The 23,767-nt window shown below is 39.6% G+C and overlaps 1 protein-coding gene across 6 annotated transcripts in view; it reads left to right on the top strand.

The window, feature by feature from the left end:
• The window catches only part of ROBO1 (roundabout guidance receptor 1), a 1,143,090-nt gene that overhangs the window by 1,055,696 nt on the left and 63,627 nt on the right, over positions 1 to 23,767 (top strand). For all 6 annotated transcript variants that reach the window (XM_066240776.1, XM_066240777.1, XM_066240772.1 and 3 more), the window contains 9 exons: positions 1,904 to 2,075; positions 5,972 to 6,177; positions 7,712 to 7,793; positions 7,978 to 8,146; positions 8,236 to 8,402; positions 14,555 to 14,676; positions 16,085 to 16,316; positions 17,322 to 17,443; positions 21,745 to 21,916. In XM_066240776.1, coding sequence (XP_066096873.1) covers positions 1,904 to 2,075; positions 5,972 to 6,177; positions 7,712 to 7,793; positions 7,978 to 8,146; positions 8,236 to 8,402; positions 14,555 to 14,676; positions 16,085 to 16,316; positions 17,322 to 17,443; positions 21,745 to 21,916 — 1,444 coding nt within the window. The remainder of the gene's footprint in view (positions 1 to 1,903; positions 2,076 to 5,971; positions 6,178 to 7,711; positions 7,794 to 7,977; positions 8,147 to 8,235; positions 8,403 to 14,554; positions 14,677 to 16,084; positions 16,317 to 17,321; positions 17,444 to 21,744; positions 21,917 to 23,767) is intronic.

Here is a 23,767-nt window from a genome sequence, read left to right as displayed (position 1 = left end):
ACTCATTCATTTTTAGTATTTATATTTCTATTCTCTTTTATGTTTTTGCTCATATCAATTTTGGAGGTGTTGTTTCACAGTCTTGTTTATACTGTGCTCACAAGTAACATATTGCTGTTTATTCACTGTACTCAAATATCTTCTGAATGCAACACTGTCGAATTTGTGTTTTTCCTCCGGTAGGCAAATATTAACTTGATTATGGTATGTAGGCCATCATTTGAGTTCTAATCACTTGGTTGATTCTAACACATTCCATTTGACCTCAAAGGACTAAATTTTCTCACAGTAAATTAAAGATAAGGAAAAATAAAATAGTATATAGCAGGAAGAAGGGAAGTGTGTTATGTAAGAATATCTGTGTAGCAATAATAGTAAATCCACGAGAACTTCTTCTTACTAAAACAATATTTAAATGATTCATTTAATTATGTAAGTAAATTATTACTTAAATTATTTAAACTTTATTTCAGTTTTCAAGATAATTTTGATTTGGCTTTATTTAAAAATAATACCTACTTTTTTTTTTTTAGTAAGAGGAGAGAAGATAGACAGACTCCTGCATACACCCCGACTGGAATCCACCTAGCAACCCTCGTCTGGGGCCTATGCTCTGCCCATCTTGGGCCTATGCTCACAACCGAGCTATTTTTAGTGCCTGAGACCAAAGCTCTACAAGCCATCCTCAGTGCCTGGGCTGACATGCTCCAATCAATCAAGCCATGGCTGTGGGAAGGGAAGAGAAAGAGAAGGGGGAGGGGAAGAGAAGCAGGTGGTCACTTCTCCTGTGTGCTCTGACTGGGAATCAAACCCAGGACTTCCACCAGGTTGACACTCTACCACTGAGCCAACCAGCCCAGGCCAACTCTACTTACTTTAAAAAAAATTATAATTGGACATCTATCCATAGAATAGTAGTTAAGTCTTTATAAAACTTGTGAAGTCTCTGAGTATCATAGGACATTTCAGCAATGAGCGAGAAGACAAAATATCCTTCATTGTTTTAATTCTCAATGCAATTTTTCTGCCCACTATATATCAAAAAGCGTGTACAATTTTAAAAGGAGCAGTTTTATTTTGTTAGGAGAAATTGTTGATATGTTTTATTTCATGAGAGAGACAATGACATAATGTATCATTTTGCATAAAATACACATTCCCTCTAACAAACATTGTTTTTATTATAATGGAAATTTGTACCACAAAAACAACATGACATCCTGCCTTTACTTTGTATTTGAAAAAACTTTTTGCAGAAATAAAGCTCCATTATGAAATCTTAAATGTATTACATGCTCACCACTTAACAAGAGAAACAAGAAATTATTAACAATTTGATAGAGACTACTGAACTCCTCTAATGGAAGGCTAGCGGAGAGACTTGTTGTGGTGTCAAAATGACACTCTTGAACTTTGTCAGATTGTGCTTCGGTTTTAAATTTTGTTTGTATAATAAAAGACTTAGTGTTGATGATCTTTATATCATTTGATATACGATGCAAAGGTTATGACTCTGCTTCGGTTAGATACGGAAAACTTTTAACTCTAGTGATCCCTAACATCCTTTTAAATCTAGTATTGTTAGAAACTGATCATTATGAAAGTATCTATAGATATACAGAATTTGTTTGGAATTTTTAGTAACCCCTTTTAAGACTAGATTATGAAACTCTGTGCAGGGATGTGTTTCTGCATGTGTGCATCTCCCTGTGTGAGCTTGTGCTGAAAGGACATGGAGCTTATCTGTGTACCTATTTGTATGTGAGTGATGGATGTGTTTGTGTATGCGTGTGCATGTTTGTCTCTGTATCTATTTATAAGTATAGGTATATATGTCATACTGTTGAAACCTACCAATTAATCTACTGTTATTCCTTTTTTCCCCCCAAATTCTGGGTTCTAGAACCTGCTTTTTTCGTATCAGCCACCACAGTCATCCAGCCGCTTTTCCGTCTCGCAGACCGGTGACCTCACCATTACTAATGTCATGCGATCCGACGTCGGTTATTATATCTGCCAGACGTTGAATGTTGCCGGGAGTATCATCACAAAAGCCTATTTGGAAGTTACTGATGGTAAAGTAGCGCATTTCGTCTCCAAATTTCCAGGTTTGGCTTAGGGTCTAATGTGAGTGCCAGTCAGTGTATTTATTTTTAACTTTGTATCCTTACAGCAACTTTGGTGTCAAGCTAAAGAGGTGGTTAATAACAGTGATTCAGTCTAAAGTTATTTTTAATTTAACTTGCCCATACCATAAATTTCTAGCATCAAGTCAGATTCATAAAACCATGGCAATTGTGCAATGCAGAAAGGTTTATACTGAAGAGCTGACTTTGTATAGTAAGCCTATATCCAGCAACTTTGCTAAATCCAATATTTATATCTTCTAATTTTTTTTATATGTTGTGCATGATCTGTGATTTCCAAAATAACTAGTAGATTTGGTGATAGTAGACCTCTTTTTCTTATTCCCTGCTTTAAGGAAAATAACATGTACTGTTTTATCAATAAGTATAATATTACTGATATTACCTAGGATTTTATAGATACTCTTTTGAAATTAAAAAGATGCTGAAGTAATTTTGAATACATTAATCTTACTCTTTTGTTTTCCAGTGCTCTCAGGATATAGTTTATATTCTTTAATATGCTTTACAATTCATGATCTCACTTCTGCAGGCTCATCTCTGGATAACGTGTTGCTCACGTGCCCTAATTTTATTGTGTTTCCTGTGTTTTTTCTTTGTTTTAAAATTTCTGAATATATGTTTCTACTGACTTGAAATTTCAATTTCTTCAAGAAGCATTCCCTAACTCCTCAAATATGGGTATTATGCCTGCACATCTGCAATCTATCTATCTATCTATCTATCTATCTATCTATCTATCCTATCTATCTATCTATCTATCTATCTTTCTAAAGAATGCATCTTATACCTTCCTATCTTTGTTTATTTTTCTGTTATCTTCATGATACACTAAGTCCCTTGAGAGCAAGTCTGTCTAATTGAGGTAAACCTCCAATGTCTGACACATGATGGAGGCTGAGTAGATCTTTTCTGCAGAAGTAGAAGAATAAAAAAGAAAAATATAATACAACTAACTACTGGTTAAATCAGCATTCAAAACTAGGATTGTCACATTCAAAAATCTGAATTTCTACCCCTGTCTATGACACATGTAATATATGTACTGGCTCAAATAAGTTAGAAAAACCGAGAAAGTTTTTACAAATTCTTACATTAATTACAGCTATTTGATGATGGGTGTGAAGACCACATAATGATGAATTTGTTTAATATAAACAATATGCAGAAAAATAGAACATAGAATGGCACATATATTTATAATTTCAACTTTATAAAACAACTTGCATATACAAGCCTTATCTCATGAATCCTAAAGTTAGTTTGACTCATAAGTGTGCTACAATTTTTACTTGGACTAAATTTAAACCTTTCATTGGTATTTTATTCTAATCTGTAACAACCCCAAAACGTTTCACTTTTTTTTTCTATAAAAAAAAAGTGAAATTGCTTTAATAAATGCTTTTAGCTGTGCTTTGCATTTTTTCTTCCTGAAGAGTTTAGTGGTAATATGACAATTCATATATGTCCACGTTTTTGCAATTAGCAAAGCACTTTAATATCTACTATTCCATTTAAATCTTCATAGCAATCCCCTGAGCTGGTTAGAACAAGTATTGTTACCCTTAGATATTCTTAGATTTACAGATTAAAGAAAAAAACCCTGAGGCTTTGAGAATTTAAGAGACTTGCCCAAAGACACATGATGAATGTTGGAACTGATAATTGACCAAAGTCCTCTTTTTCTTACTTTGATTTTGTAAACTGCTCAGTGTAAACCAGGAAGAAATAAATGACCAAAACAGCATCATTAAACTGGATTCAGATTGGGTAGCGAGGTGTGGATGATGTTAAAGATGATACAAATATCAAAGAACTATAAAGATACAGAAAATTAAATAAATCCCTAGATACTGCGTTGTTTCTCATTATAACAAGACTATCAAATGTAAACCACTCCGTTACTGGACTTCATTCTAATCAGTTATAAAGAAGCTCTCCATTACTAATTTAATTAGTGTCTGGAAATAAATATTCATTTATTCTTATAATCAATAGAGCCCAGGTGGCAGAGTCTTAAAAACATCCAAATGCAATAAAACACTGTCATTCTCTTGTTAGACTCATCAGGAGGGGCTGCTGATTTGAATTTAGCTGATCTCAACAGATCAAGTAGAAAAAATTCAATAATTATAAGCAAAGGAATTACTGGCTATGTTTTTCATCCATGGAATATCTGAAACACTCCCACCAAGGTTCAAACGACAGCCTTCTAATACACTACTCCTGGTATTAACAAGTTTTACTCTAGTAACCAAGGATGGATGAGAATTGGAAGGGTCGAAAAAATACACACCATGGCTGATTTTACTCTCTTGCTGTCTTGTTTTTCTCAGATTGAAGGCACAAAACGATAAATGGAGAACACACTGACGTGTGACTCCAGCTTGTGAAAGTCTTTGGTGCATAAAACTTGGGACATGACACACCCAGCTTTATAAGGGGTTGCATCCAAAATTTAGTTACTGTGGCAACCAGTGTCCTCTAATCTGGCAACATTTTAGAATTGTCTTTTGTATATTTGTGACTTTTACAATTTTTCACTAATATTTAGAATTTCAGAGTTTAATAAAGAAAAATTGATATAATTAATTTTTAATTTTTTTTAAAAATTTACTTTAACATATCTGTGACATTTCACCTAAATTGCCTATGCCAGGGTGTGAGAACATCTCTCTGTTACAAGATTCCTTGTTCCACTACAGTATTTTAGATCTTTCCCTAAAATAAGTTCTTTATTAGCTCAAATAATATAAATATTTTTAGGTTTTAGATTTTTTTTTATATAATCATACTTTTATTTACATAGTGTAAATATGCCTTCCACTGTTTTCTTCCGTAGTACATTAAAACTGCTACGGTAATAGTATTAGGAAAAGTGTTTTCCCATTCCTGTAATTTCAGTGTGGAAGTTCGATATTGCTGAACAGTGGTCGGCAAACTCATTAGTGAACAGAGCCAAATATCAACAGTACAGCGATTGAAATTTCTTTTGAGAGCCAAATTTTTTAAACTTAAACTATATAGGTAGGTACATTTCTTATCGAGGTAGCGCCCGCACGTGGTATTTTGTAGAAGAGCCACACTCAAGGGGCCAAAGAGCTACATGTGGCTCGCGAGCCGCAGTGTGCCAACCAGGGGCCTAGGACAAGAGATCAGCTTGAGTTATATTTTTGGATTCAGCCTATCAACTGGGGTAGTTTTCTGGTTTCTCTGAAGCCATTGGGATTGGGAAAGTTTTACCCACGTATCATTTTAATAGGAAGAATTTCAAGATGAAACAAGTTCCACCACATTTGGTCTCAGGAAAGTCCAAACTCCCTTTTTGAATCCAAAATTTTCAGACATGCTGGTATGATACCATCATGTTTCCTGTGAGAGACAAAACAGTGATCAAATGTCAAGTTGGCTTTGGTTCATTTAGGAAAATACCTCTCCTACATTTCTTTGGGGTGAATGCGTTTTATTTTATTTTATTTTTTTTTTACCTATTGTCAAGTTAAAAAGGACAGCATTTCACTTCTCAACACTAGCCCTCTCCTTCCCTGCCCACAATTCTTCTGTAGCCCTTCAACTCTTCAGCGGACCCCTTAACAATGCAGCAGGCTCAGTCAGCGGTTGGTCATTTGAAAGGAGTACATGTCATCTCATTTTAGTATTCTGAATCGGTTCGTCATATAAATGCATTCTGAATAATGCATGTCTCCTACTTTAATTACTTATTTAATTAGTTTGCTTCAAAGCCTAGAGCAACTGCTGTTGTTTCGATGATTAGAAAATTGCTTCCAGTTGCAGAAATCTATTTCCTGTTGTTCCTTGGGCAGTGATCGCAGACCGGCCTCCCCCCGTCATTCGACAGGGTCCTGTGAACCAGACTGTAGCAGTGGATGGTACTTTAGTGCTCAGCTGTGTGGCCACGGGCAGCCCAGTGCCCACGATTCTGTGGAGAAAGGACGGAGTCCTTGTTTCAACCCAAGATTCCCGAGTTAAACAGCTAGAGACGGGGGTTCTGCAGATCCGCTATGCTAAGGTAACTTGAAATGACACCCCGGGTTGACCATTTTGTTTCACTTGGGTTTTGCCTCCAGCAACTTGTGGTGTTGAAGTCTCAGATTTTAGAATTCATGAAATGCCAACTAACGGTGTGAATATATATTAAATTTGATGCTTTATTCTTTCGACATTCCACTGTGTGTATTTAAGATGACTTGACTCATAATTTAGCCCATGGCAAGTAATTTAAGGATTTATATGGAGAAGGAAAAAAAAAGGGGGGGGGGTTTGAGAACTTATTGAGATGGGAATTAGTGGGAGAAAAAAAATACCTCTAAGTAGTGTTATGAGGCAGTCATTCATTCCATAAATCATTTTTTCAAAGATACTTTCCGGTTCCATTTTAAGTGCAGCATACTTGAACAGTTCTTCTGTTGTGAATATTTGGTTCAGCATATTGCAACCACAGAACACTGTATATGCAAACAAAAACTCTAAAGCAATGTACATACTGAGTAGGCATTCAAACTCAGAATGCTAAATGATGAAAAGCCCGCATGTTTGTGGGAACTAGTTAGGGACTTACCTTCTCAGGGCATTGTATCCATACCTGTTCTTTCTGGGCTGCGTTGTTTTGATTTGATTTTTTCTTTCTTTCCTTTTTTTTTTTTAAGGTCAAGTTCAGACAAGCTCATGAGGCAAATAAAAGAATAGCCTTGTCAGCAATAAACATAAATTTCAATTGCTTTATTGCCTATTGTGTGTGTGGCTTCTTTGAAGTTCTGGATCAGCATTAAGAGTTTGTTTGACATGCTGCACAAGTTACTATGTTGTTCTTTGTGACAAAAATTGCAACTTGGTTATTGTGAGAGCCAGAGCAAGATGACAACATCGGTGCTTTCCCAAACATGACCTGCAGATAGCCTTATTCAACTCAGCAGAGAAATATGGTTTTATGCTGCTGCTGCTGCTGCTGATTTTAAACTTGAACATGTGACTGATCTGGGGATTCTGGCATTCATTCATTAGAAGGAAAGAGAGTGTTTGTTCTAGGCAGGGTTTGGCTTTACACTGACTTACTAACCGCCGTGAGTTACACGGTTTTAAGAAGTGGAAAAGGAGTAAATAAGAAGAACTCATTTTGTTTCTATCTTATTTTCCATAAGTATTTGTTTAACTCATTCCACATAGTTTGAACAGTGATAAAATATGACACAGTAAAAATAGTCATTGGCTAAGCTCTATTAGCCTTATGAGGTGGCTTACTAAAGATATAATTTAGCTATCGAGATTAACCCGTTGAATTGTTTACTGTCACTGGTACAGAAAATAATGTTCACTCAATTAATTATTTTTATTCTACAACCAGAATAACTATATAAAATATATTTATGTCTCTGCTGACTTTTCCTTTATAGTCAGTAAGAATATCATCAATTAAGAGGTAGTTTTTGGGTAGTGAATTTTAATGCTCTTATCCATATTCATGGGCCATATACAAGTCTAATTGCTTTTCCAGTCCAGTGAACTCTTGATTGTTCCCAATATTTATATTCCATCTGTCTCCTCAGCTGGGTGACACTGGCCGGTACACCTGCATTGCATCAACCCCCAGTGGTGAAGCAACATGGAGTTCTTACATTGAAGTCCAAGGTAAATTAGATCATATTTTTTGCCTTAAAGTAAAGCTTAAGAAGCAGTTGTTTACTCACTGGTAAACAGGTAAAGTAGATGTCCTGATGCCTAAGAAGGTGCGTGGATATATGTCATCTTCAATTGTTTTATGCACTTATCTGTATATGAGCAAAACATCACTTCTCTTCTTCACCTTTGTTAGAATTTGGAGTTCCGGTTCAGCCTCCAAGACCCACCGACCCAAATTTAATCCCTAGCGCCCCCTCAAAACCGGAAGTGACAGATGTCAGCAGAAACACTGTAACATTGTCATGGCAACCCAACCTGAATTCAGGTGCAACTCCGACATCCTATATTATCGAAGCCTTCAGGTAGAGTGGAAATGATATTCTTTGTTGTTCTTTTTTTCTTGTAAGTTACCATTAAATGTGCAGGTTCTAACTTGAGTCTCTCTCCTTAGCCACGCCTCTGGCAGCAGCTGGCAGACGGTCGGAGAGAATGTGAAAACAGAAGCATTTGCCATTAAAGGACTCAAACCCAACGCGATTTACCTTTTCCTTGTGAGGGCGGCTAACGCATATGGAATTAGCGACCCAAGCCAGATATCAGATCCGGTGAAAACACAAGGTAAAGGCTGCTCTACCCAACCTCACAACACCTCCTCATCTCTAGGTCTTACCATGTTACAGATACGTCATTTGTCCTACATGGTAGGATTGTATAGTTAGCCTAGTTCTGTCCAAGTTGCTCAATTAACTGCGAATACACAAAGATAACACCTGCAAACTATTATTTTCTGGACTAAGCTCTCCAAGATAAGATTAATAACAGAGACATGCTTCTGGTTTTATAAAATCACACATGTAATGAGATAAAAATATTATGGGGATATTTTTTTGTTTTATATACCCAATTTGGGGATTTTAAATTTGGTTAAATGAATGGGTGTAAAATATTAATCATATGATAATTGTACTTAAAATTGAGTATATTTTACAAGTAATATTTTCAGGAAGTCAGGCAAAAATAAGAGATAATTTGGAAGATAAACTCAACTAACTCTTCATCCCTTTGACCAGCCAACGTCCTAGTAAGAACCGTGGAAAAAATACTTTAGTTCTCTGTGTGTTGTTTGGCCTGACTTCCATTGTTGGTTATGTGAGCCATGATACATTAAAATTTTAAATGAAAATTGTGTAGATTTTGGTCCAAGTTTGGTTAGAGAAACAGAAAAAAGCAAAAATGAATGTGTTAAAGCTGCTTCCTAAACATTTGAAATTGGAATTTTTTTTTGTTTGTTTAGACCACATTCTGGATACACTGATGTTTACTGTCTTTTGTGGATAGAAATTATTTTTAGTTTTCAACAGATGAAACATCTTCCAATTACCCTCTTGCTCACCTTATTGTTTTAATACTTTAATAGGGATAAAGTTATATATTAAAAAAAGATGAATTTGAATCATCCTTTAACCTGTTTTTGGAACATAGCTCTCATTGCAATTAAAATAAGCTTGCTCTTATAATACATATTAATAAATATAAGACGGTAATGAATAGATGGTGATGGTTAGAAATATAACATTGTTTCTTAGCAATCACAGAGGAATCACAGCGTCTCTATCAGCCATGCCGAATGTTTCGTCTTCTCCAGTGAGTGTCTAAACAATCCTTTTGGAAGGACTTTCTGTTTCAGAAATCGCAGAGAAAGCAAGCTGGGTGGTCGGACATGCCCCCCATGTCTTGTCTCTGGCTGTGTGAACTCAACACGCCCAAATGCCTGTATTTGCTGTTGTGAGTCACCTCACGGGGAGCTTTCATGTTCTCAGAGCCTGCCTTACGGCAGTTTGAGGTTTCCAGCGTTAGATATGCATTTCTGAAGAACGCAGAAACTAAGGCAGCTGTAAAGTGGAGGTCAGCGTTTGTCCGCAGACCGATGGTCTCCGGTCTCTCTGCCTAACAGACTCTGAGTGGACGTTTTGCTTGACTGCTATTCTTTTATATACTCATATGAATGATTTTTAAATATAGATCTTTATTTGTAAGTAAGTGTATAGTTAATAACATTTTATCTGGATGTGTGTTTTAAAATTTTTAATTGACTTACCTTTGTACATGAATAGCTATGTCAACAGGAGGACCAGACACGTAGCAAAACAGGCATACAATTTGGAAATCGAAGAATTTTTCATTTCAGCTTCTTCACCGACGAGCTATATGGGCCTCCCTCTTGTCCTGTATAATGGGGCTAAAAATACCTATTCCACAGGATTGGACAAGGATTAAATTAATCAGTTTCTGATGATACAAGACTCAGACTTTTTTTTTAATTTTTATTTTATGCTATTAGACTTTGCTATTGGACTTGTAGTCCTTTCACTGTCTGGACTAAAAATATAAGAAGTTTGTAAGGTTTACAGGTATCATAAAACTGAGAGAGACCACGAGCGTGCCAAACGAGAGCACCAGAGATCAGTGCATCTGACAGACTGGAAAGCCGGGCCAGCACTAACACGATGGAAGCCAGTGAGGCCAGTTGAAAAGTCTGGCACTTGGATTAGCTTTTGAGACTCCGCCCTGGAAGGCCAGGCTGAGGACACAGGACTTCATGGGAGTGCGTGTGAGTGTGTGTTCGGGTGGGGGGCTCAGGCCCACGTCAGTGTGTGAAGTAAGTTCATTAACACACCTATCTGAGCCAACTGAGTGATGTGGCCGCCGGAGGGATCCATGGTGTCTTAGCTGGATTAGCAGAATTATGTCTGGATCAAGTCATCTCCCCCTTTCAGTCTGAACCGGGGCCAGGTCACGAATGGGGTGATGTGTTCTTTTATGAGCACCACGTTGTCAGGTAGACTCGTCAGAGGAGGACAAGGAGGCCCGTTGGGGGTTGCTGCACGGAGAGTAGAAATCTTGTCTGTACTTGGAAAAGAAATCCAAGGATCTGGGACTTAACACTCAAAATCAGAAAGTTAGAGTAGGTGTGACATTCCTTTCTTCTTGCATTTTAAGAGATTATCAGGTGAAAAAGATGTGCTTATCTAACCTCAGGCCACAAAACAAGACCACTGTAGAAGTAAAATTGAGGAAGATGTCATTGTCTGAGTCTCGGACTGCTTTTGAGGGTCTGTGACACCGAGCTGAGGGACAAGCTGGTGTTTTCTGTAGCAAGAACCTGGGGGAAATCTGGAAAAATGACATTTGGAAGGCACAGAACCTGTAACCAGGAAGAGGAAGAGCCAGGGTGGGGAGACTTCAGAGAGGACTTGTTGAGAATTGCTTCATAGCAGCAAACATCCTTTCTACGACCTCTTTTGCAACAAAAACGGTCATCCCCAAGTGGAGATGGCTATAAATGAGCCGGGTCCAAAGTAAGAGTTGCAGAAATAAGAGGGCGCAGTGTCCGGTTCAGAAGTCAAGTAGACCTTTGTCACAGAGTTAGATGTTGAGCCTTGTCACAGGATAGTCAAAATGTTTTCCCGATGACAGACTTGGGTAGTGCCAGGAAGCTGAGCGCCGTAGGTGGGCAGCCAGGGGTGGGGACGGTCATCGCTGGGGTGCGGGGGGTCATCACCCCTGTTTCTACTCCTCTTCATCCACACATCCTGGCCACACAACATGTGTGATTCCTGCTTTATAAAAGAGCCTGCACACAGCCATCACATGTGCTAGATGATAGGAGACCATCAGTACACGTGACAGAGTGGAACCTGGATCATCTCCCCTCAGGGACTATGGATGTGGATGTGAAGGTCCCACACTGGGGAAGCAGCTGATAGAGTCACCTTGGCGGTTTCCTCCAATTCGGAACGTTGGGAAAGACAGTTTGTATTATAATATGTTTCTTCCAGGAGGCAGAGGGGAACGAGAAAAATAAAGGACTGATTTATAAACTTCTCCATATTAAATTATCAGACAATTTTTTTTTTCTTCATTTTTCTCTCCGATGGAAAAATGTTCTAAAATAATATTCTAGACTGCGGTTGTCAAAATGGTTACAGCTAGGCCCAGGGAGTTTAGTCGTTTTCATAAAGGGATTAACTGGCAAGATTATCTCAAACCAGAGGAATTAAGGATTGCAATTAAACTATCGTCGTTAAGCCTTTTAGAATGGCTTACCTACGTCTTTGAAGATACTTCCTAAAAGGCAGAAGAGCCCCTGAGGATGAAGCTCACATGTGAGAGAGTGTGTTTAAATGCTGACGTAATGCGAGTCTCTGCCGTGCACTCATTCGTCCGCACTCAGCCTGCCTGCGTTTACCAGCACACTGTGTTTGCTCGGCACTGGGCTAGGTGTTCTGGGTGCAGGGGCGCTGACCGGCTCCCCACCCTCACGGGAGGACGTCCCCTGCCCTCGTGGAAGGACGTCGCATGCCTCAGCAAACACGGTCCTCACAGCAGTCCTCGGAAGGGGCCCCAGCCGTGTTACCATTTGACAGAGGAAGAAACAAAAATAGCGACGTTCAGAAATCTTGCCAATAGTGGGTGGCTGTAAAGTGGTTGAGCTGGGGTGCCGGCCTCAGTCTGCCTTATTCCAGGGACGTTACCGTTAAACCCTGGGGAGAGAAGGGAGCTGAAGTGATGGAAACTGGTCAGACAGTAGGGAAGGAAATAGGCCGGACGTGGAAAAGGGACGGGCTGGTGCTTTCTGTCTGTGAGCTGTGATCATAGGGCGCGTGAGCGCCGGTATCAGACAAAGATATACTAAGGTAAGGTAAAGTATGGAAAGCAAACCGATCTCAGTTGTTTTTGTAATTTTTTTTATTTATAAGCTTAATTTATAAGTTGTGTGTGTGTAATAAAAGGCATTACTTCTCGGCCCTGGCCGGTTTGCTCAGTGGTAGAGCGTCGGCCTGGTGTGCGGGAGCCCCGGGTTAGATTCCCGGCCAGGGCACACAGGAGAGGCGCCCATCTGCTTCTCCACCCCTCCCCCTCTCCTTCCTCTCTGCCCCCCCACCCCCTACCCTCCCCCGCAGCCAAGGCTCCATTGGAGCAAAGTTGGCCCAGTGCTGAGGATGGCTCTATGGCCTCTGCCTCAGGCGCTAGAATGGCTCTGGATGCAACAGAGCAACACCCCAGATGGGCAGAGCATCGCCCCCTGGTAGGCGTGCCGGGTGGATCCCGGTCGGGCACATGCAGGAGTCTGTCTGATGCCTCCCCGTTTCCAACTTCAGAAAAATACAAAAAAAAAAAAAAAAAGGCATTACTACATGAACACTCCTCTCTCCGCGTGCCTGCCTTCTTCTCGGGACTCCATCAAAGGTACGCAGCAGGCTCGCTTTCCATTCATGCTTCCTGCCGTCTATAAAGACTCAGTCCTTTGAAAGCATTGAATCACTTTAGAAAACTAAAAACGCTGGCATCTGTTGTTTATGGGTGGTGAAAAATCTATGATATATATGGCAAGATAACAATACTCTGAGGGAAATTCTGGATGCAAAACAAAATTTTATTTTCTTTGTCACCTCATGTTCCCTTTATTGTAAACTAAGCGAAACACCTGTACTTAGAACATCTCTTAAGAAATTGGAAATTCTAATTGCATAATGACTTTAGAAGGTTTAACAGCACCCTTTCTTGTGGGTAAAATGCAACATAAATGAACACTGGTTTTTACTATGTTCTTGGTCTCCTTTCTGAAGTTTTGCTGTTCTTGAGATTAAGAATGTTTTGTTAAACCTACTTTGCAGTGACCTATAACTAAACTAAGCCAAACTAGCATCAAGGAAATATAAGTGCCCTTTTCTCATCAGATTTATTCTACCCTACTATACCATACCTTACCCTACCCTGCCCTGCCCTGCCCTGTACTGCCCTGCCCTGCTCTGCCCTACCCTGCCCTGCCCTGTACTGCCCTGCCCTGCCCTATACTACCCTGCCCTGCCCTGCCCTGTACTACCCTGCCCTGCCCTGTACTACCCTGTCCTGCCCTGTACTACCCTGCCCTGCCCTGCCCTACCCTGTACTACCCTGCCCTGCCCTGTACTGCCCTGCCCTGCCTTATACTGCCCTGCCCTGCCCTGTACTACCCTGCCTTGCCCTGCCCTGCCCTGTACTACCCTGCCCTGCCCTGCCCTGTACTACCCTGCCCTGCCCTGTACTACCCTTCCCTGCCCTGCCCTGCCCTGTACTACCCTACACTGCCCTACCCTGCCCTGCCCTGCCCTACCCTACCCTACACTGCCCTACCCTAGCCTATTCTGTCCTCTCCTGTTTTTCTAGTGGTTTCTGTATTCCCCACCATAGCCACTAGTTTATTACCTAATTTGGGAAGCCATCTGGGTTCTCCTAAGATGTAAGATGTCTGACTACTTTTTTTGTGCCTGCTTTTCGCATTCTTTTCATTACCCACCCACTGTGCTGCAATTTCTAGTTCTTTTATTTCTTGCAAGTTAGAAGTTTATAACAAGTGCGCAAGGGATTGCACTAGGCTCCTCATACTCGGAGAAAAAAAACAATCATCACTGGGTAGGAAGAGCTCTCAAACACTGCTGTTCACCATTGTTATCTTTGCCTCTCTCTCTCTCTCTCTCTCTCTCTCCCTCCATCCCTCTCACTTTCTCTCTCTTCAGTCTCTCTCTATCTATTCCTATATATCCCCCTATCCTGATCTTAATAAAATGGTTACCTTGGTCCCATTTTATTCTGTATCACAGGTTGCCTTCGACAGTCACAATGATTTCTTTTCTGATTGCAGTGAATGAAACGGTTGCTTCACCATGTTACCACTTGAGTCAGTAACATTGTGTAAGATCTGACACAGTCTTCCTGGATTTTTGCAGATGTTCCCCCAACAAGTCAGGGGGTGGATCACAAGCAGGTCCAGAGAGAGCTGGGAAACGTTGTCCTGCACCTCCACAACCCCACCATCCTTTCTTCCTCTTCCATTGAAGTGCACTGGACGGTGAGTCATTGCTGGAGTTGCAACATATGATAACAGTTCATAAGCAGGTGACTTCTGAGAGATGGTTGTGTGAATATATATATATATATATACACACACACACACACACACAACTACATACACACATATGTGCATATACATATATATACAGCAGATAATGAACAGTACATGTGAGCTGGCTTTGAACAGGGAAAATTATTTTTTGTTTGTTTTTGTGACAGAGACAGAGAAAGACAGGGAGAGGGACAGATAGGGACAGACAGACAGGAAGGGAGAGAGATGAGAAGCATCAATTCTTCATTGCAGCACCTTAATTGTTCACTGATTGCTTTCTCATATGTGCCTTGACCCGGGAGGCTACAGCAAACCGAGTGACCCCTTGCTCAAGCCAGCAACTTTGGACCCAAGCTGGTGAGCTTTGTTCAAACCAGATGAGCCCGTGCTCAAGCCAGCAATCTTGGGGTTTTGAACCTGGATCCTCAACATCCCAATCCAATGCTCTATCCACTGTGCCACTGCCTGGTCAGGTGAACAAGGAAAAGTTTTATCTTTGTATTTTCTCTTATGCTGCAATGATGAACTTGACCGTCTCAGAGGAAAGAAACGAAGTATTAATTATGAAGCGATAATTTGTGATAAGATCATTATCAGTGATTTTTAACTTATAAACATTTCTATGTAGCATTAATTAGGCTTTTAAAATTAGATAGTGGTAAAACACACTTTATTTCCTCATCCCCCTGAACCTTGAAAGACAGATCTCTAGATGTCTGTCACAGAAGTGCTTTGAGGCCCTGGCTGGTTGGCTCAGTGGTAAAGCGTCAGCCTGGCCTGCGGAAGTCCCGGGTTCAATTACTGGCCAGGGCACACAGGAGAAGCGCCCATCTGCTTCTCCACCCCTCCCCCTCTCCTTCCTCTCTGTCTCTCTCTTCCCCTCCTGCAGCCGAGGCTCCATTGGAGCAAAAGATGGCCCGGGCGCTGGGGATGTCTCTTTGGCCTCTGCCTCAGGTGCTAGAGTGGCTCTGGTCGCGACAGAGCGACGCCCCAGATGGGCAGAGCATCACCCCCTGGTGGGCGTGCAGGGTGGATCCCAGTGGGCGCATGTGGGAGTCTGTCTGACTGCCTACCCGTTTCCAGCTTCAGAAAAATACAAAAAAAAAAAAAAAAGAAGTGTTTTGATGTCTTACATTTTCTGCATGAAGCATAGAAATTAATATCTAATACTATGTATTAAGCTGAAAAAGGGAACACATTGTAAAAGATGGTGATCTGTTTTTAGTGTTCTGCTTTATGAAAACTGGAAAACCATGAAATGGGGCCAAATGTAATTTTTTTTGGTCACATTTAAGTTTCTAATCAACCCATAAAAAGATATTGAAGATTAGATTTTTCTTTGTCATTTTAATAGGTGGACCAACAGTCTCAGTATATTCAAGGATATAAGATTCTGTATCGGCCGTCTGGAGCCAACCACGGTGAATCCGAGTGGTTGGTGTTTGAACTGAGGACGCCAACCAAAACCAGTGTGATCGTCCCTGATCTCAGAAAGGGAGTCAGCTATGAAATTAAAGTTCGTCCTTTTTTTAATGAATTTCAAGGAGCAGATAGTGAAATTAAATTTGCCAAAACCCTGGAAGAAGGCAAGTATAATCAAGTGTGTGATTACTGTGCACTATAGTAGTACATTTGTTGGGCTTTTATTAATAACTTCACTGAAAATCCTTAAGGCTAATAGTGACAGTCTTAACTGGCTTTCTATGTTGGAGACTGTATTTTGCTAATAGGGTTCGTTTGATTAAAACGACTTTAAAACAAAAATTCTATAATACTTGCTTTAAACGGAGGCCTCTACAAAAATGTGCCAATGTGAACACCGTGTTGTGGTAGTGTATAGAGAGTATATTTAATTATTCAGAGATAACATGTACATTTAAAGATGGAAATGTTTTCAGTTTGCTTGCCTTTGCATTATTTTCCATTCATTTATTACATGTTATCTTGAGTAGTGACTTTGCAAATAAAGTGAGTAATGTCTTGATTTGCCCAAGACTCTCCAAGGTTAGCATTTTATTCTTATGACTCATGTCCCTGGAAACCCCTCCGTTCTAGACAAACCAGTACAATGGGTTTCCTTATGACTGGAAATTAAAAATTAATATTTAAATAAAAGTAAAAGGTTGCATATCACAGCTATACTCCTTAGAAATAACCAGGAAAGTCCCCAAAATGTTTTTATTACTTTGAGCTTATAAATGATTGAATAGAGTTAATATCATGGGTGATTAGTATTGATCTTCATACTTTTTGAATATTTCTAGGAAGAACATGGGACTAAGGTAACAGGGTTAAAAGAACATGAGGACTATCTGGGATTTTGCGTGTGTGCGCGTGCACGCGCGCACGCGTGTGTATGTAGATAATCTATATAATGTTGGTTATGAGAAACTCACAGTAACAGTGGCCTAGCAATATTGAGAAAAAACTTAGTTTGGGTTATTCAGACTTGAATGAGGTACATTTTAAAATGTATGCATATATTGATATGAATTTTATATCATTATTGTTTGACTTTAAAGTTTAAGTGCCGACTTTTAATGTTCTCTAATGCTCTCACAATATATCTGCTTTTTGAAACAATGTAATAGCACCTAGTGCCCCACCTCAAAGTGTAACTGTATCAAAGAATGATGGAAATGGAACTGCAATTCTGGTTAGCTGGCAGCCACCTCCAGAAGACACTCAAAATGGAATGGTCCAGGAGTACAAGGTAAGATATACACAGTAATTTACTGAGTAACATCCCCCTCCCCCTACAAAGAAAAGAAAAACTTGATTTAATTGTTCATGGATATTTGGCGCCATCTGCTGGTCCGCCTAGCAGTATGTGAAGTTACTTTAAAAACATTTTCTTATTTATTCAGTAATTGTGGAAAACTAATTCTTAAGCCATTTGAAAAAAATTAACTTAAAACAAAGAATCTATTTCATCACAAAATATATAGGTCTATATAATTTCACATAAGCAGAAAATGTAAATGCTGATAAAAAATGTTTTTTACCCCAAAAAAATAGTGTGTGTGTGTGTGTGTGTGTGTGTGTGTGTATATATATTATATATATATACACACACACAATCCTATATATATATTATAGGATTGGGTTGCCCTATGGAACTGACTATGAATCACATTCTATGAAATATGCTTTGCTTTATTTTTCTCTCTTTTATTAGCATGCTTGAAATTTTAGGACCTTGGAGCTAAGATAAAATTATTCTTTAATGTTCATGAAAATCAGTTTTTTACCTATAAACCTTGTTTTAGCCTCTAAACAAAATTTCATGTCTCAGAGGAAATTCAAATATAAATTTTTATATATTTCAGTGAATTTTTAAATATGTTATGTATTGTCAAGTGTTTTAAGCTAATGATTCTAAATAATTATTTTTACCTGTGAAGTCTTTGGCTCTATTCATTGAATTTACAGAGTCTTACATAGATTTATTTTGTGCAGATATTTTTTAAGCCTGTCAAGGTACAATAAAAAACTAAATTAAGGACATGACATTTATCCTATCGATGAACTGCATCATGGGATAATCTTAATGAGCTATGATAAATGAATCTGAATCAGGACAATCTCATTAGAAAAGAAAATTATGTGTACTTTTTTCTACACTTATGTTATCACACTACATACTAGAAGAACTGAACTATGAAACATGTATTTTTTTAAACACTGCTTAAAATTTCCATGACACCTGCATATTTTCCTAATTACTAGCTAAATTCTGGTACTTAATAGATTATCTCCTATATTTGTAAATATTTCCTACTGTGTCTATTGATAGAAAACTGATGTTAAGAAAGTGAATACATTTACCTTGTATAATGGACTTATTTTTAAAATATAGGTCCCTGCCCACCGTTTTCAGAAATTCTGATTCAATAAGTCTAGTAAGATCCTGCATATATATATATATATATATATATGTAAATCTTTCTAGATGATTCCAACAGGCACTCTCAGTTAAAATCCAAATAAAGACCATAATTGTTGTTTTGAGTAGCAAGTCACTTTCACATTAACCAGATACAGTGAGCTTAATTTTAGGCATAATATTTCATTTTTTGATGATTTTTAAAAATATAAACAAAATTTTTGTACCCTTTAAAAGGGCAACTTTTTCAAGTATTTAAAATACCCACGTACATAAATGAAGTATGATGGTCTTCAGGTATTTTTAATTAGATGGTATAGTGTAATTGGAACATGAAAAGTTAAGGGTCTCAACACATTTAAAGGCCTTCTCATGAATTTCAAGGTTATTTCAATACTGGGAGTGTCAGGATATTATGGTTCAGTCCAGAAAAATAAACTGTTATAAAGATTGTTAAGGATTTAAAATGAGGTGATGTCTCAGCTCTCAAGGAAAATTGCATAATGTAGGCATTTTCCCCCAAGAGTCAAAACTCATTTCTCTCCTAAAGAAATGCGAAAGGGTGTACTTCACTTAACTTCATGGTCAATTTAAAATAATAAAATGCCTTTCAGAACCTGATTGACTGGTACAAAATCAGTTTGTGGCTTTGGTTCAGCTGCATAATGTAATTGGGGGGGGGAGATCACAAAGGATTCTTTATTTCCAAATGGTCAGATCCTGGTGTAGAGTCTGACCATTTGCTGGTCTTATGCATTAGAACCATAATAAAATAATATTAACTTTCAAAGGTGGAAAATAAAGGTTATTGCCCTCGTGATAAGAGGACACTGATCTTCTTGGGTTTATTTTAAATCCCATTTCCTATGACAGTTTAGACAATAGGCTACTTGAAGCTAATCCCACATCTTGCTTGAGGACGTCCTAAGAGAATGCAGGGCAGGTTCACTACTCCAAGGATCATTTTTGTATGGAAATTGAGTCCAAGTATTGTTCTGCACCCTACTCATGACATTAGACATTACTGAAGCTCACCCCAAGATTAAATCATCTTGAATGAAATGTAAAGTAAGGATTATAGTATAGTTCAGAAATCCTTATCTCTCGAAAATAATTTCCACACACAAATGTCATTATGAAAGTTCATGAGGGGCCCTGGTTGGGTAACTCGGTTGGTTGGAGCATTGTCCTGATAACGCTAAGGTTGCAGGTTCAATCCCTGATCAGGGCACATGTAAGAGTCAACCAGTGACTGCATCAATGGGTAGAACAAGAAATTGCTCTCTCACTAAAATCCATAAATAAGTTTTAAGTGAAATATACAATAATTTCCTTACAGGAACATTTTTCTTTCAAGTCAGATATTATTCTCTATGGTCTCACGTTATCAAAGATGAATTAATAGTCACAGTAAAGACAAAGTCAGTGTGTGATTTTCTCTCTGTTAATAGTTCAACCTCTCATCGGCTGAGTAAAATCCAAGGATGATTCCTCTTAGGTTCAGTTGTGTTTTTTTTGTTTGTTTGTTTGTTTTTTGTATTTTTCTGAAGCTGGAAATGGGGAGAGACAGTCAGACATGCACGCGACCCGGATTCACCCGGCACGCCCACCAGGGGCGATGCTCTGCCCCTCCGGGGCATCGCTCTGCCGCGACCAGAGCCACTCTAGCGCCTGGGGCAGAGGCCAAGGAGCCATCCCCAGCGCCCGGGCCATCTTTGCTCCAATGGAGCCTTGGCTGCAGGAGGGGAAGAGAGAGACAGAGAGGAAGGAGGGGTGGGGATGGAGAAGCAAATGGGCGCTTCTCCTATGTGCCCTGGCCGGGAATCGAACCCGGGTCCCCCGCACGCCAGGCCGACGCTCTACTGCTGAGCCAACCGGCCAGGGCCCAGTTGTGTTTTTAATAATTGTAGAATGTGAGGTGCTCTACATTATTCAGAAGCCCTATCTCTTTTAAAATCAACTGCTTCTTGGTTTTGATAGAAAAGGTGGTGTGGCTGTGACAGCACCAGGTGATTCTGTCCCAGAGCGCTGTTGGAGCCAAGTACTAGACCGGAAGTTTCCCTCTGTTTGGTGATGTCTGGTCATCTAGTGTCACACCTGTCCCACAGCAGGAATGCAAATACTGCATGGCTGTAGATAAGTCACTGTTCTTTATCCACACATACACAGCGTTTTGCAAGGAACTCTTTTTTCTGGCACATGATTTATTAGTGTTAAAAAAAAACAACTAATAGGTGGATAGCAACTAGTGTCTCAAGCAAAAATTTGCAGACTAGCCTTCTATAATACTTTAAAAGTATATGAGGAGGCCTGACCTGTGGTGGCGCAGTGGATAAAGCGTCGTCTTGGAATGCTGAGGTCGCTGGTTCAAAACCCTGGGCTTGCCTGGTCAAGGCACATATGGGAATTGATGCTTCCTGCTCCTCCCTTCTCTCCCTCTCCCTCCCCCCCCCTCTCCTGTCTAAAATGAATAAATAAAGTCTTTAAAAAATTAAAAAGGCCCTGGCCGGTTGGCTCAGTGGTAGAGCGTAGGCCTGGCGTGTGGGGGACCCGGGTTCGATTCCCGGCCAGGGCACATAGGAGAAGCGCCCATTTGCTTTTCCACCCCTCCCTCCTCCTTCCTCTCTGTCTCTCTCTTCCCCTCCCGCAGCCAAGGCTCCATTGGAGCAAAGATGGCCCGGGCGCCGGGGATGGCTCCTTGGCTTCTGCCCCAGGCACTAGAGTGGCTCTGGTCGCGGCAGAGCATCGCCCCCTGGTGGGCAGGGCATCGCCCCCTGGTGGGCGTGCCGGGTGGATCCCGTCGGGCGCATGCGGGAGTCTGACTGTCTCTCCCCGTTTCCAGATTCAGAAAAATACTAAATAAATAAATAAATAAAAAGTATATGAGGAAAAGTTTAAAGTCTTGAAGGTCCTACTAACACTCAGTTTGCCTGGAAGAATCTTTTCAGAACTAGATCCTAGGGAAAATAGACCATTGTTTTTGTTTTTGCTTTTTTTTCCTAAAACTCCCTGTATGAGGTCCCTAACAGATCTGAAATCTGACTCGGTCTAAACCCACAATACGAAGTTGATCTTTGCAGTAACTTAAATAATTTACCATCTTGACATCCGTTGTGTTCTTCTGACAGGTTTGGTGCTTGGGCAATGAAACGCGTTACCATATAAACAAGACAGTAGACGGCGCCACCTTTTCTGTGGTCATCCCTTCCCTGGTTCCTGGGATCCGCTACAGTGTGGAGGTGGCAGCCAGCACAGGGGCGGGGCCGGGCGTGAAGAGCGAGCCTCAGTTCATCCAGTTAGGTAAGCACTGGGGCAGGTCCGCGCTGTGAGTGTGGAATCCTTCGGCCACTTCGGTTTTTCTTCCTCCTCCTCCTCCTCCTCCTCCTCCTCCTCCTCCTCCTCCTCCTCCTCCTCCTCCTCCTCCTCCTCCTTCTCCTTCTTCTTCTTCTTCTTCCTTCTTCTTCCTTCTTCTTCCTTCTTCTTCCTTCTTCTTCCTTCTTCTTCTCCTCCTTCTCCTCCTCCTCCTCCTCCTCCTCCTCCTTCTTCTTCTTCTTTCTTTCTTCTTCCTTCTTCCTTCTTCTTCCTTCTTCTTCTTCTTCTTCTTCTTCTTCTTCTTCTTCTTCTTCTTCTTTCTTCTTTCTTCTTCTTCTTCTTCTTCTTCTTCTTCTTCTTCTTCTTTTCTTTCTTCTTCCTTCTTCCTTCTTCTTCCTTCTTCTTCTTCTTCTTCTTCTTCTTCTTTCTTCTTTCTTCTTCTTTCTTCTTCTTTCTTCTTCTTCTCCTCCTTCTTCTCCTTCTTCTCCTTCTCCTTCTTCTTCTTCTTCTTCTTCTTCTTTCTTCTTTCTTCTTCTTTCTTCTTCTTTCTTCTTCTTCTCCTCCTTCTTCTCCTTCTTCTCCTTCTCCTTCTTCTCCTTCTTCTCCTTCTTCTCCTTCTTCTCCTTCTCCTTCTCCTTCTCCTCCTTCTTCCTTCTCCTCCTTCTTCCTTCTCCTCCTTCTTCCTTCTTCTTCCTTCTTCCTTCTTCTTCCTTCTTCCTTCTTCTTCCTTCTTCCTTCTTCCTCCTTTTTTTTTAATGGAGCAGAGCCACCTTTGCAAGTTGAATAGAATATGGGATGTTGCAGGGTAGCTACAATATGAGGGTGTTAACTTTAATAATATGTTATGGCTAAACTTAAATTTATCCTCACACACATTTAAAATGATTTTTTCACACAAAAGGCTGTCAGTGTTCAGTGTCACTCTAAAGCAGTTTTATTCAATTGTTTTTCATCTAGTCAACAAGTGCAATTAATTGAGCACCAGAGGTACCTCAGTGAACAAGAAAAACACAATGTATACCTTCATGGAAATTACAGTTGTTTGGATTAAAACAAAACAAACTTCCATGTGAAATTTATAGTAGGTGTTAGAACTTTATAACGATATTCAGTTAATATTTGCCTTTTTGTGTCTATTTAACCTTGTGATTCCTTTTTATAACAAAAGATAGGTTGAGATGTCAAGGTGTATTGGAATATGGTTATATACTAATTATTTATAAAGTTAAACATAGTGTGTGATTCAAAAGTTAGATGAATGGGGGAAAAAATTGACACGGAATCCTTCGTTACAAAAACTCACTGTAATGAGTTCATGTTTACTCACAATGTAACATGAACATATGATACAAGTTAGGAAGTGGTTACCAATAAAATCTAAAACAAACAACAACAATATACTATTATAAATGAAAAGTGAAGAGAAGAGACAACAGATATTAAGATATCTGTCAGATATTAAGAGATGACATTTAAATTATGAAAAGTGCTGAGCAGCATACATAGTCAACTTCCTGTTTGTTTACTCCAGGTCAGAAGTTGAACATTAGTAATAATTTATGTCAGTTGCTAAATTATGAAAAAGAATCAAATACATGAATCTTCCTCCTTAACAAATAAGTACATAGTATTTTTGCATGTCGATAATGTCAGTGACATCCTAGAAGTTATTTTGAAACACAATGAGGAAACCTTTGAATACACTTTCTTGCTCTGCATAAGGGGCTTTACGTTTGACTGAGAAACTGTTGATGATGTTCCATTGTTAAGACAATGCTAGCTGCTGTAATAGACACACTTGCAGAATTCTGGTTGTATAACACAGTGAAGTCCACTTGA

This window comes from Saccopteryx bilineata, chromosome 8, assembly GCF_036850765.1.
Source record: "Saccopteryx bilineata isolate mSacBil1 chromosome 8, mSacBil1_pri_phased_curated, whole genome shotgun sequence".
NCBI lineage: Eukaryota > Metazoa > Chordata > Mammalia > Chiroptera > Emballonuridae > Saccopteryx > Saccopteryx bilineata.
The sequence above is the reverse complement of the archived record's forward strand: the minus strand, read 5'-3'. Positions and strand labels throughout refer to the sequence as shown.